Genomic DNA, 15,669 nt, shown 5'->3' on the forward strand with positions numbered 1-15,669 from the left:
TCTCTGCCAGTCAAAGCCTAGCCAACAGCCCACTCTTACTGACAAGTCAGGGGAACGGCGGGACAGGTCACACGCACAATTTGTATATATTTACGGTATATAACAGGAAGTGCAAAGTACGATGCCTCAAGAATGATGCCTGTACTTGAAATGTAATTAAAGATTAAACATTTTATATGAAATATTGTTTAAATTACCTACTGGCTACCAAAAGGTGACAAACCCACAAAAAGTATCCCATGATTTCCATAGAAGCCTTTTTTTGCCTTGGTTTTTACACCCCACAACTTTACTGCTTTGATTCATTTTCACAGCTTTCATCTGATCATTTTCAGCCACAGCAGGCGTCCATTTTCAAAGAACCACACGAAAAACACTCTGAACACCAGTTACTCTCACAGGGCCTGGCACCGAACAGCAGACAGGCGCTGTTAATGAATACAGCGACGCATTTAACGGCTAAGAAAAAAACGAATATCATCTCAAACCCCAATGGAGACCAAAACAGAGCTTAAAGAAAAGTAAATATTGGACCTAAACTCTACTTTGTTGCTCAAAGTGTAACTTAATCCAGGATGTTTCACTGCCATCTCTGATTGAAAGTTTTACTGTTTACTGCATTACTGATGGGAGTGGCTTTGTTCTCTCAGTACACACAGCAGGAGTGACATCATAAAACCACTGGAGATCAGACTGGGCTGTCACAGTTTGAGTGCACCATTTATTTATCCACCTCCCCTTTCTGAAATACTTTTGCACAAATATGTTATGCAAAGCTATTGCATAAATAGACAGTATAAAACATGTATATACAAAAGACACAAGATATAGCTACTGTGAGCCATTGGGCTTTATACTGCTTCAACCCCTTTGGATTGTAAAGTCCTGTTTTGAATCTTCAAGTTGAGTGTTGTCGTTGTCACCATCCTGGTCCAATTGTCGACTTTTTTCTAAGGAGAAGACTGCATGACATGTCTGACAGACACAGCAATGTCTGGTCAAATTCTCTAAATGCATTCATGAAACGAGCACTGCACCAAATACCTTCTTGCAAGTGCTTTGGCCTCTAGCAGACTGCTTTGGACACCCGTAGCTTGAATGGCCAACTTGTCTGGAGAATGTTCACCTTCAAAGTAAAACTTGCACCTTTTGAAATATGTTTGTTGCAGCAGTGAGGCACAGCTTTTACTCTGAAGGTAAATGTCTCCAGTGTGCAGAACCCTTTTTGAGGTTTTACTACCACAGATTAAATAGCGAGTCTTTTAGACAAGTTGGTGTCTTCTCTGAAAATGTGCCTGCGACAATCTGTTAGTAGCAAAAAGAGATCATAAAGATGGTTTTGCAAAGGATTTCATCTGGCAACAGTCAGCAACCTTCAGCAACGAGTCACCGACTGGGATCCACGTCTTTCCTTAGCGACCAGAAGACCTGTGTGGCTGAGGCCTAAGTGTTTACAGAGCAGAGGGCTTTTTTTCCATAGACTTCTATATGATCATTTATTGCAATCAGCAGTTTCAACTGCTGATGGCTGCAAGTCCAACGCACTTTCATGTTGGTTTCATTTTTTAGACATGAAAGTTTCATCCATCTTTTATCATTTCTGTGTTTATAATCTAATATAACCCCATGTGTTTTAAGCACGCTCTCTCTCATGCTTGCAACATTATTATTCACTCCACCACTTGATTTTTCCAACATTCAAATTTTCTTTTTCTCATCTTTTAGTCATGGTGGAGTTTGATTTTTTTTTTTTTTTCATTTAAATATCAGATGAGCCAGAGTGAACATGATGTAATGTGTAGCTGTTTTCTGGATACTGTTGTCAGGATCAAGTCTCTCTGAACATCTGCCAAACCTCAGAGATCATCTTACCAGAGTTGAACAGACAGTTCACAGTGACATAATGTCAAGAGTACTTTAAAAAAAAAAAGCCTTTCTCTCTTCATTTCATCCATTAAATGCCAGTTGTGTTTTTCGCCATGCCAGGCAGGTGGTGTGGATTAGTGATGCTCTCTAAATTTCAGTACAGGATATTATACACAGTTCAGATTAGAATATATCATCAATGAAGCCACAGATTTGGATTTTCTTTTTTACTTTTAACCATCAACATCATGCATTTTTTTGTTAGTGTCTTCCTTAATTGCTTCATTTTCACTGTGATTCTTTACATCACTCACTTTATCATTTGTATATTTTCTTGATTAGCTGTCATCCTTTTTTTCTCCTCTGCCACAACCAAGCCGTTCTATTCTTAAATATTTCTGTCTGCGGCCGTGTTATTTTGCATTCCTCAAAAAATTGTCATTTCGCTGAAACATGGAGTGACCACAGCATGATAATAGCAAACTGAAATGTGATTCCTAACCAGAAGGGCCCAGACTTGGTAAAGTTGGAATACATTTAAATATAATTGACATAAATGGTCTATTAGAGGTTAAAACATAAGTAGATAAACCTCTTAAAAAAGGGTGTTTTTATTACTACCCATACATTTCCTTAGACCATTTTCAGCAGAACAAAATATATAGAAAAACTTTTGCAATAGTATATCTTCCACAGTTTTCTAGGAGACAAAAAGTCTTTTGGCACCCTAGGATAGTTCAGCCTGTGTGGAAACAGATTTAAGTTTAGAGATATGCAAGTGCAGCCTGTAGCTCCCATACAAATAATGGGCTACGACCACATAGGTAAATATTTCAAAACGTTGCAAGGGGAACTGTAACAAAAGAGCAACAAACAGACAGTAATGCAATCTTGACTTCTGTCTAAAAAGAACATCAAAAGCAATGCTTAATCTCAGGAGGCAATACTTTGTCATCTGATGTGCATCCTCTCTGTCTCTCAATCCCTCTCCGTCCATCTCTCTCGTGATGAGATGGATGATGATGACTGTGGGTGAGGGAGAGAAAAGGGAGGGAGGGAGAGAAGGATAATACCTTCTGAATACATGATGAATGTATTCATCAGGCTTAAACTGACTTTGGGGGGGGGGGGGGGTGAGTGGTGTGCAGAGACAGAGAGAGCATGCATGTGAGTGACACCGAGCACTATCATCAGCTCTACCCTGCGGCCGCTCTCAGTCTCTCTATCCTCTTCCCAAAGAGAGACAGAGGAAGTCACGCAAGTTAAAAGAATACACATACACAGCTTTCCTTTCTCTCGTGCAGCCAGAGGCAGGAGGACAGGAGCTGCGAGACGCACGAGTAAAGCGCAACTTGTCTTTGGCTGCTGCCCACCCAGAGCTTTTTACTCAGCAACAAGCTCAAGAGCGGTGCCGCTCAGTGCGCTCAGCCTGAAGAGGACAGAGGATGCTAAACAATATGACGGACTGCGAGGAGGGAGAGGGGGGACCCAACAGCCAGGGTGAGTGACGAAACCTGCTGCCGAGTGATGAGAAGGGAGTGTGTATGTGTGTGTGAGTGCGTGGACCTCGATGCATCAGTCTCAGCGTGGGTGCTGGAAGGGAACGCGCACATGTCAGTTAATGAAAGTTAGAGAAACAAAATGATGTCAATGCAGAAACGCATAAATCGGAGTCATTTGTTGTATTTGCATGAGACCTTTCAGATAGTAACTGTAATCTGAATAGGACTAAATTAAGTCCAAGTGGAGGTGTCTGAGATCAGTCTGCTACACCTTCACTTTGCTCTGATGCGTTTCACCTCCTGAATTTCATATGTAAACCTTCATCTGCTTAAATAGTTCAGAAATTTGCTTCTTTTTAGCTGATTGGCTGCTGCTTTTCGAAAAAAATAAAAAGGCTGGTTTAGTCAGAAGCTCAGTGATATATGTGACTCAAATGTGGTCCAATTCATCCTGCAACTGTAGATATATACAAAAGGTTCTACAAAAAATAAATGGTCCCAGAAGACTTGAGTGCAGCCAGAAAAAACAGCCTTTCTTTTCCCATCAGGAACATCTTACCCAGGGGGCAATGTCAGCCTTTCATAAGCTTGCAAGTGTATGTCTCTGAGTGTTTAAATGCAGACTGGGTTTTTATTTTAACATTTTCTATTTGCTGAAATGATTCATTTCCTTTTTTTAAAAAAATATGTTACCGGTACAAACACTACAAGAATGCTGACCACTGGTCACAGTAGGTATTTTTCCCCATTTTTGGACATTAATTATTCATGGCAATAATTTTAAGTTGCAGCCTTGGTTGTAACAATTTTTTCCCACTGTGTTTGTGTTCACGTGTGCACCGTCATCAGGGAGCCATCCACCAATTATGTATTAAATTATCTTTTTAATTATGTGAGGGTTTTTTAAATATTTGACAATATGTTAAGACTGTATCTGCGCCATTTGAGTTTCAGTCATTTAGACCTAAATTATCTTAGTGTGTTTTGATTATTTCCTTTAAATATGACACCTGTCATTTATACAGAGCAATATCACTGTGGCTCCTTATTTTGATGAATTCTGTTAATTTAATTTGGTATGGCCCTATTCAGAGTCTTTGTCTTAAATATACTTGTTCTTTTAAAAGTCACATAATGGGTTTTGTTAAACGATTATAGACAACAACCCTGATGTGTAATAGGAAGAAAATAACCCACATGAGGATTTCATTCTGATTTATACATCTGGGCTGATTTGGCACTCCACTCAAGGCCTGTTGCTTCAAAAGATTAGGGGAGAAAATTGGATTACAAGAACAGTTTATTTCTATTCTCTATACACTATGACTGAGTGTAAACTCAGTTTGTTTCTCCATTTTCTAAGAGCTGAGCATCAAGATAATCTCTAAGCCATATTCACTGGCTACATGTTTTATACAAATACTATTATGTGTGTTTTTCGATACCTGGGAAGATATTTATGATGAGATTTGAGATTAATCTTAAATTTTTCCACATAATTAGAGGTGAACACAACAACAAGTGGGGGGAAATGATTTTTTGTTTTCAAATTAAAAAATATATATCATAGCTGTCATATTCTTCATTGGAAAAATAACTAAAAAAAAACCCTTTACATCGAAAACTGCTTCACACAAAAAATGGCTTTAGTCTTCAAAGATCTGTGTACACTGTCCAAAGTTACTTTCATCTGTTTTAATCTGTATTCATTCATCATTCACTGTTTAAAAGCAAAGGCTTATATCAGCATTCCACCCATTCATGCCATATCCACTTATATAAAAATGCAGTTTGACAGTAGAAGGTGAAGGTATATTCCCCAGAGCTGTGAATTGCTTGTTTTTCTCAACTTATTGTAAGACTCATGAATCTATATATATATATATATATATATATATATATATATATATATATATATATATATATATATATATATACAAATAAGCAAAGCAGATCCTGCCTTTGCTAGAATTTTAACTCCCTGTGCACTAGAGGGACGGTGACCTTTTGCTTTTTAAAGGTCATGATGTGAGCGACACCATCGCACCACAGGGGTAAATAATGAGGTGGCATTCAGGGTGCACACTGGACTTTTATGGAGCCACACTATATACAATAACAACTGTCCAAGCCAGGACATCACCTGGAAGTAAATAAATACCATCTCATTATAGTTGTGGCGAGTTTAAAGTGAGAACAAGTGGATGGATTGATGAGCTCCCTGGAGCCCTCATACTGACCACTGGCAATCAGAATTAATGCGTTCTAATCAATAAGCTCACCAGGGGGGCTGAGGTGAGATGAGGAAGCTATTTTTAGATGAATCGCTCCTGCTGCAGGTTTAAAAATACTTAATTTTCTTATATTGTGCAGAAATATTTGTAGATTTTGAGCTCATTACTGATGAACCCTCTTTTAGCTCTGTCTGTAACAAATGTAAATTACATTCATAACTCAAATTTTCATGTAAATAAATGCCTGTAAATGTGTTCCAAAGTAAATGTAATGAAATTATCTCAATTAAAGGAACTCAATATGGCTCCATTCAGAATTATAGTTATGACAGGTTTATTGTCACTGATGCTTTAACATGTATGTACTCCTTAAATTATAGCTGATAATAAATAAAAGTAGACTGAAAATATTCACTTACGTAACGAGGCAAAACTCACAGAAGGTCTAAGCAAATATAAACAGACATCAACTGTCTCTCAACATTAACCGTAACATGACAGAACGACTATATTATCATCGTGTCGCTTACATATCGTTAAATTCTGTGTGTACTGCAATTGTTATCAAACCAGTCAAATCTTACTGCACCAGCAGGGTTTATAGCTACAGCCACCAAAGTGCTGTTTGCATCATCTGTAGCAGATGGCACAGGAGATAAATGAAGGTCAGAGGTTAGCATCTTACCATGAAACTCATAGACGAAAACTAATATAGATTGTAAACCTTTTAAAAAATAAAGCAAAGCTACGTAAAGCCACCATATTGTATCTTTGGATGGAACACACCAAAACCAGCAACCACAGACATACTGTTTAGTTCAGCTTCTGAGGAATAGATGTGAGTGTTTATTTGGCACTTTTTAGTGTGTGTTATTGCAGCTGAATGCTTTTTGTCTGTCTTTTTGTTTTTAGCTAACTGAAAGCCGTTTAATTGATTTTAAAGTTTTCCATAAAAGCAAGACTGCTAATCATCTCTGCCTCTGTCACCAGAACTGTTGGTTCATATCAGCTCATGGTGACTTCTATGACATCAGAATGACATCAAAATTCATTATTTGAAGGCCCTAACTGCTGTATCTGTAAAAAACAAACAAAAAAAAACATCTGAAATAAATAATCAGGGCAGCATCAAAGTCAGTCGGACTTGTTATGTGTAAGAATGCCAAAAATGCATCTAAATGTTGTTGAAATTGTTGATTTTTTCCCCCACTTTACTTATCTTAGAAATCTTCTTCTTTTCTGCAACACTTAGATGAAGTGCCAACATCCCCAGGGTTGAAACAAGGGTCTCGCAGCCAGTTGGTCAATCACTGCATGTTACTGGCATTTATCACTTCCAACACGGTCGTTCTGACTAAATTGCTTCTCTGAGCTGCTCCCACTGTCACTCTCTCAGGTGACTGATTACCAGCTGACACAACAAACCACACAAGACACAAATCGGTTGATTGTACTTAAAGGTGTGCGCTCGCATTTTTGCTAAATATGCCAATTTACAGTCAGAGCAAGATATTATAAACTGGCTCTGCATGAGTGGGTTTGTTTGAGAGAGTTCACAGCAGCATAGTTTGAGCACTTGCTGAAACAGTTTTATACCAGAGTGAAACATCAGTCTGATTTCATCCACTGACAGTTAACCCCGGGCACTATCGGCTCTGTGTTCGCTGCAGCTTACATTGCATCAGATTATATTTTCATTCGGCTGAGCCTTTTTTGAATTTCCCCTGTACTCTCAGTGGTCTAGGAGTCTGGCGAGCTCAGCAGGGGCACAGGGCTGCCAAGCCATCTCTGACTTATTGTTTGAAACTGTGTATCAGCATGTAAGTGGGCATCTTTCAGAAGGCAGACAAGCACCAAATTGTTATTGTGTTCCTTTGATATGTGTTATATTTGTTCTCCTGCACTAAGATTAATGCAAATCAGTCATGTCTGTAAGTGGTAGTCTTTGTTAACTAGCGATTTTTTATGTTTAGATGGGCATAAGTAATTTTGATCTGCTCCATTAGAGTGAATCTTAGCTACATATCTGCACTACAGTGCACTGATGGACTCAATCTGGTCACCTGGCACATTTGCACTGTTTCTCCCCTCCTTTATAGTGGACACAAGCAGCTATGAAATCGTATACATGGTATTATCTCATAGTGCTGCATTATATAAACCTGACCTCTTAATGCCATATGAAGGATTTTAATGTCGCTGCTTCCCTGAAATTTCACAGCTGCATCCTCAGCTGATTTACATTTTAATAAACAGAAAATAATCTCGCCATTTGGTTTGCCTTGTCAAACTTTGCAGATTAAAGCGGCTGTAATAACAAGGTGGTTACAAATGAAACAACTGAACAGTGAGCAACAGGTAGAAAGGCTATCTCGGGGATTTTCTGACATGCTGTCCTGCTCTGTTCTGTGACTGAGAAGAAGAAACAAAGGAGCACAGAAAAGTCCAAAAATCAGTTCTAGAGGTCTACCCGACCACAGGGCAAGACACAGTCAGGACATGACAACAAGATCTGGTGAGGTAGTAACTAACACAACGGAAGGACCGAAGGACAAGAGGGGAACACAAAAGGAACTAAACAATTAGTGATAATTTCGCAGATAAGTTACATTATTATTATGAATTATATTATTATGGCAATGATACAACATGCATGATTATGAAAAGTGACACATAATGAAAATGTTTGCCCTAGGTACTTTACATTTTGACTATAAAACATGCATAAGTAATTTTTTTCAACTATGCAAAACTATTATGCAACAAAATTGTGTTTTTTTGCAGAATAAATCAGCAATAAGATATAAGGCTGCAATTAAGCCTGAAAATCTCTCTCAATGTCTTCTACATTGTTATTATTACTATTAGAGAACCTTCACAGACATATTATTATTATTATTATTATTTAAGATTTTCCAATAATATAATTTTTTTATTATGTATTTTGATTTCCTAGAAACATCCCCACTTAAGTGTCCCGTGGCTGGATAGATTCATTTAGTTTTAAGCATTTGGAAAGACAAAGTTCTCTGTTGTCGTAAGAATATTTTCACTATTGTTAGGCCCTTCTGCTCAGTGACACCTACTTTCAACAACCACTGACTCACTGAAGCTTACTGAGACAACGACCTCAGAGGTCAACAGTAGGAGATCCAGAAACAGAGTGCCCGAAATGGAGAAAGCGAAGAGGCAATAGTGACACATCTCTTTTCTAATCCTCCCACTGAGCTACAACAACTTTCCCACCAAGTCATCTTAGATTGGAGATTATGAAATACAGAGTGGTCTAATCCTTTCTTCTCCATCATGTTCCTTCTCACAGCTCGCTCTCAGCAGTCCAGTCACATCACCCTGTCTGTGGAGGAATCTGAGAACATCCTTTACACAAACTCTCTATCACAATATATTATTGTAATGGTTTTGAGACAAAAAAAAACTGCTAGAAGTTAATTACATTTTATATATTCAATAATCTGCTGTTGGGTGGGGTGCCTTACAAATAAGATACTTACACGATACTTTAAAATGTAACAACAAGGGGGCCTTAACAAAGTATGGCATATGTGATGAGATACCAGTGAAAAATGTGTCTTAGAATTGCTACAAACTAGAGGTGCACCGGTTGACCATCACGGGATCTGAATCAGCGGATGATCAGCGTTTTTCACTGTGAGTGAAGACACAAAGTTTGTCAAGTAAACCGCAGGTGGTCCAGCAAGACTAATCAAACACTTAAAACCCGTCGTTGAGCTGAACATGGACATTTTAAAGAAGCTAACACAGGAAAAGTGGACGAAGCTAAAGCTATCAAGAGCTTTTGTCCCTGATACAAGTGAGCAGTCGAAGTGGTTACTAGGAAAATTTTGGAGATGAGTAAAAGAGAGAAGCGATCATTGTTCTGTTATCTGATGAACTTATAACTTTGTTTTGTTATATATACCTGTTGCACCTGCTTTTGTTTGGTAAGGTACAATATGTCAAGTAAAGCTGGGTGGACAGCAGCTCATTTTACGTTTATTACCTGTATTTCTTTCCAGTGGCAAAGAGCTTTCACTATCTTGTATGCATAAAAAAAAGAGTTTGTTGTCCTTGCATCTCTGAAAGAAACCAACTGCACCTTCTGTGTATTTTGAATATGGGGGTAACACTGGTGTTCGTGCATCACTGTGGCATTTCTCTGTCAGCCTACAGGTCACAGTGAGTGTCGTTTGTACATCACCTGGACAACTTGCATATTAGTGCAAGTGTGATAAAAATTAAACTCTATTCTTTTTTGTTTGACTTTGTCCAGAACAAAGTCTAATGGCTGAGATGCTACTTGCAGCTGTAAGATTATTATCCTCATTAACACTTTCCTGTTCTTCTTTAATCTGATTGAATTATTCATCTTTATTATTCGTTCTTGTCACTTATCAACTCCATTTGTTATAAAAAAAAATTATGCAGAAGTGCACTCTGACTCACACATTAGATCTCCTCATTTATCAACACCTGTTTTATGTCTGTGAACAGACATAAAGAAACGGGAGGGAAACAAATAAGACATCCTCCATGTAATATGATAAAATCATCCTCATTGACCTTCATACAAACTGAAGTGTTGTGGATGAATCATTTGATGTTCCCTTGCCGAGAAGAATAAACTAGCTGAGTGTTCAGATGAGTCATCCTTTTCTGGTTCAGCTTTTGATTTTCTTTTTCTGAAACTAGTAAGCTGAGGGCACAGTTAAGCAAAACTTTTCTTTAGAGCCTGTTCCACTGAGGTCATATGTGTGTTTTCCCACCTACCTTTACATCATTTTTTTCACCCTTTGTTTCTCAGCGTTCTCATTGTCACGCTTTCAGCTTCTGTGTGTTGATCTGCGAAGAGGAGTGATATGTAACAAATGAGGCACCCAGCTTAGGTGGAAACCTCAGACAGAGCGAGAATCAGAGGGTACATTTTGACAGTACTTTATATAAACATGCATCGTTCTACCTTTCTAATAGACAAAAAATTAATGTGAAACAATAGCAAAGTTAATTTTATTTCTGCTACAGTTGTCATTACTGCCTGCCCTGACAAAGCAACCTAAGGGTAGAAAGACCTGAACTGGGATAAAGAAATAGAAACCAGTTCTTATAAGAATGAAAGCTGTAACTGTTTATTTAAATGTCTCAACTGGTTTAAGACTGTTCAGCAACATGGCTCAGCCCAATAATACCACACTGGTGGGACACAGTCACTTACCACAAAGGATAAAATGACCAGACTTAATGGCCAGAATTAATGAAGCAGTTCTAGCTTCCTAAAACCAAACCAAACTGTTTTCTTGAGAACTATCGGAAAATTTTACTCAAACTTAAAAGTTCCGTCTTTTGCAAAATGCACTTTTTTTTACAGTTTCTCTCAAGAAATACGAGGGGCGATTAATACCACTATCACATCTAAGTGTAAATAAACAACCAGTTAATAGACAGCTATAGGAGGTAGTTGACTAATGGCACAGTGACAGAAAGTAAAACTGGGACACCAACCTCCTTGTGACTGGGAAAAAAAATCAGTGGTTACCACTTTTGATGACAAGGCAATTGCGCAGGTCGTCTGGTGGGATGTAACCTGTTTAAAAATAATGGGAGCCTGACTGCAATCACTTTCAGACAGACTGCCAAAGAAATGCAGACAGATGGGGAGAGCATTCAATCGCTGCACAGAAAGGCTCCAGCCAGCCAGTGCACTCAAACCTTCTAGATGTGAGGCAAAGTTATCAGTTTTGCCAATATTTTATCAAACGAAGTGTAAATGCACAGTTATTACATGCAGTGAAGCATGAGAACCTGTACCAGGCAAAATATAAGTCAAGAGGTGAAATGAAACCAATGCTGTCTGCCCCACAGACTACACTGGAGCCATACTTGCCTTGTATTGGAAATTAAGCATTCATTTTGATGCCTGGCTGCTTTTGAGAAGCCAAATTCATGTACCTTATCATTTCACATGTTTAAATCACACTCTGAAGATCCTCCTGATAGTCCCTGTAATATCTTATTTCACTGACTTCCATTGGAGTAAATTGGCAGCAGTCTTTAATAAAGAAATAATAAAATAAATAAAGCGGAATGTTATATTATATGTGTGTGTGCCAGACAATGTACTACAAATTAAAAGCACTGAGGCAAGACGGCGAATGATCTTGTCTCACTTAGTACATATGAAATGGCATTCGGTGCCCACCCAAGAGAAGACAGGAGAAGAAGGGAAAAGTTCACTGATGTTTAAAATAAAAGTACAGTGGAAGGTTAACCTTTAACTATTATAAATTTTTAATAGAAATAATTTAATTTAATTCTATGTGCAACACAGTGACAGAGGCTCTCGGTGAGGAAACAGAGTTAAATGACACAAATAACTTCATGGAATTAGCTTTAAGTCCTTGGTTATAGCATGCGAGGTGAAAACGATGGAGGAATGTGTGTGTGTCTCATGTAATTGTGAGGCTGCTGTGCAGCTGATTGGTGCAGTTCTCTCACATGCAGAAGTTAATTTCTGCTTTTCTCTTTGGCCTTCAGCAGCTGCTGGATAATCCCCTTGAGCCTGTGTCCTATTAAGCTTTTAAAAGCCGGTATAAACTGTTCATTTTTTAATAACCATGTCACATCAAGGGTACAAATCTGCACCACCCACTGCCTTTCATCTGCACACTGTGGTCAAATTTCATCACAGCTCTGCTTGCTGCTCTGTAAATATAAGCATCTTCGTCTCCAACAACGTCATCTTTCTGATCAGATTATTTCTCATCGGTTAATCATATGTGTGTCAAGTGTAGGCAGAAGGATTATAGAAAACATTCTGACTCCATTTGCCCTCAATGATTATAGATTGGTTGCATTAACATCTGAATGGAGGACAGAATGGAAGCGTGTCTGCAGTGATCAGGGCCCCTCAGGAGGCTGTGTAATTATTTCTTTCTCTTTACCCTGTACAGTGGCGACATCCAGTATAACTTTGATTTAAATTCTCAGGTGATGCTACAGTTTTTTGGTTTTTTCAGTGGTGAGAAGAAGATAAAGTACAGGGAACCAGTGGGCAGAGCACCAGATACCTGGCTGTTCACCACAAGTGTAACACTGAGCCTCTCTACAGGAAAAGACAGAGCATATTTTACTTCCCGATGAAGCTTAGATCATTTAATGTATACAGTAAAATGTTCACACCTGTTGTTAGACTGCTGGTGCAAGTTTCTTTGTAGCTATGGAAGCTTAACACACTGATTTTGAAGGCTGGCTCGCTGCTAGGGACTAACCTGAAGCCCCTACAGTTAGTTACTGAGCAAAAGATGTTGAACAAATCACTTGACATCCTGGACAACACCTCTTACCTCTTTCACAACCTTCTAATCAACCAGAATGTCATTAGCGGGATTCTTTAACCCTGTAATAAGGACAGAGGAAATCTTTCATACCTCTCCAGTTTTGTTTTTTTTTTGTTTTGTTTTTTTTTTGTGTCCCATTTGGATCTTTAGCCATCAGAATTGTTGTCTTAAGGCCAAGAAAGATGCCAAGCGGATTTATTTTACCAAGTGGATCATCATGGCCTTGCCATATTGGTCCATTTGATTGACCTTTATTATAATTATGAATTTATTTTATTTTCAGTTGCTACAAACGGGACAGACATGACTGGGGGATAGGACAGGGAGAAAGAATGAAAGAAAGAGAGGGAGAGAAAGAAAACCAAAGGGGAGAAGAGACGGTGAGAAGGGGGGGAAGAAAGAAAAACAAACAAACAAACAAACAAAACACCTGGGTCACCTGTATGGAGAAAAAAAACAGAAGAGAAAGCAAACAACAAAGAGCAACATAATAAAAAAAACAGCACCATCACAATAAACTAGCTAGCAGTAGATATCAGTAGATACTAAATAATAAACGATATTGTGCAGCACGCAAGATAGACAGCGCACAATGTGCTTTGAGGCAGCAGCCAAGAAAGCTGTAGTCCGCGTCTGTGAATACCCGTGTGTACACCTGTGTGCATACCTGTGTGGATCAGCATGCTCGCATTCCAAAGGTTTCTCCATGTAACGATCTGCTAGGGAGTGTGGGGAGCCACAGCCCCGTCCCCAGGGCATGAAGCAGGTATGGAGGAGATCAAAACTCCAGACATCCAGAGGCCCCCAGAACACAAGAGACCAAGGAAGACCAACAGAGGGGCAGCCGCGCCACTGTCCCAGTAAGAGCTGAGGAGAGTCCCAGATGAGGGCTCACTCAGCAGCCACTGAGCAGAAGCCAAGGGGAGTTGCAGTGACGCGCCCGTGAGCTCCGCCGGCAGCCAGCCGTGCCTGAGTGACCGAGCCCCAGGCCGAGAGGCCGGGGGCACCCCACCTCCGAAGTGGCCCGAGCGAGCCCCAGGCTCCAGGCCCCGATAAGCGGCCGCCAAGGAGTGAGCCGGTGTGTACCCGGACGCCCACCCCCAGACACAAAGAACCACCAACGCACCGATACCATACCTCTCCAGTTAACGTAATAACGACTCTCTGTGACCCTCTGTGCTCTGAAAGGATACTTTCCCTCAGTGTGGCAAAGCACAAGCTCATTCTACTTGTTAATTTGCATTCATAAACTATAGACATTTGCCAGCTGCACCTATTTCTTTTGCATAATTTAAAGTTTTAGAATAGTCAACATCTGAGATCTCAGAGTGCACGACTCCTAAATCACTGTTTAATATCAAGATTATTGTGAACATTCCCATACTTCCATAAAGAGTTGTCTTGACTGTCATCTCTGCATGAGACTGAAATATCGTGATAGAATATGGGTAAAACGTGCATGCGCAGTGCCTTTGTTTTCATACGCACATGGCAGAAAAAGCATGGCGACGACGGAGAATTAGAAGGACTGTCGCTACCCGATCCGTACCAGAAACCCGATCGGTACCCCGCATGCGCAAATCTTACGTCACTTCCTCTCTTTGCCAACATTGCGACATTCAATATATTATATATATATTATATATATTATATATTATATATTGACACGGTTAGCGCCCAGTTAGCTCTTAGCATTTCTCAACAGCTCTGCCTCCTTTTCGACTACCGGGACATTTAAACAATGGATAATCCGTATCCGCAACAAATTTTTGCTGTTCTCCTCAACAGAGAGCGTCCCCCGATTGATCAACAGCGCCATAAAATAAGAAGAATGGTGCCTAATGACAGAGTTAATAATACAGACTTTGTAATATGTCACGTGAAGATTCAGCAGCCAGATGAAGTGTTTACTGGCAATTGACAGTGATAGCGGACATCATCATAACTATTCCAACAATCCTCTCCACACAGACAAGCATAAACACACTCGACTATCACTAAATCAAATTCAATACACGTTTGTAATGACGCTAATTCAGTTTACAATAGGGTTCATTCGCTCAGTCACCAGGTGGCAGTATCCTCTTACACTGGGGAGTAAACTGCCATTAAACGAACAGAAGAAGAAGAAAACCCCTGCAGTCAAAGGAGCTTGCAAAGAAAAGCGTCTGGACTTCTTTAAGTTGCTTGAAGACGTTTCACCTCTCATCCGAGAAGCTTCCTCAGTTCCAAGGTCAAATGGTGGAGAGTCCCAGACATAAACCCAGTGGGAGCGACCCCCCACAGAGGGACAAAAGGACCCCCTGACGATCCTCTAATCGCCTGAGCCAAGGTGGGAAACTGGGCGTGGGTCCCAATCAGCCAGAGTTTCGGGTGTGTTCATTGTGAAACCTGGCCCCACCTTATCATGCGAATTCCTGAGGTCAGATGGCCCAGGATGTGAGTGGGCGTTAAGGCGTCTGGGAAGGGATCTCAAAACTGGATTATAGATGGCAGAGAGTTGGTGTCGTAAACCCCCGCCTCTGTTCAAAGATGGTCGCTCACAGTGGACATAGATGGCTTCTTTCACTCCTCTTTCAAACCATCTGTCCTCTCTGTCCAAAATGTGAACATTGGCATCCTCGAAAGAGTGTCCTTTGTCCTTAAGATGCAGATGGACTGCTGAGTCTTGTCCTGTGGAGGTGGCTCTTCTGTGTTGTGCCATGCGCTTGTGAA

The 15,669-nt window shown here is 39.8% G+C and overlaps 1 protein-coding gene across 1 annotated transcript in view; it reads left to right on the forward strand.

Annotated features, from left to right (window-relative positions):
* The first annotated feature begins 3,311 nt into the window (after positions 1–3,311).
* The window catches only part of slc12a5b (solute carrier family 12 member 5b), a 35,743-nt gene continuing 23,385 nt past the window's right edge, over positions 3,312–15,669 (forward strand). Inside the window, exon 1 of the mRNA XM_085344737.1 lies at positions 3,312–3,366. Within this exon, the coding sequence (XP_085200863.1) occupies positions 3,312–3,366 (55 nt within the window). The remainder of the gene's footprint in view (positions 3,367–15,669) is intronic.

Source organism: Diplotaxodon limnothrissa, linkage group LG20 (assembly GCF_057381915.1).
Source record: "Diplotaxodon limnothrissa isolate DT_005_m linkage group LG20, D_limnothrissa_male_GT1.1, whole genome shotgun sequence".
Lineage (NCBI taxonomy): Eukaryota > Metazoa > Chordata > Actinopteri > Cichliformes > Cichlidae > Diplotaxodon > Diplotaxodon limnothrissa.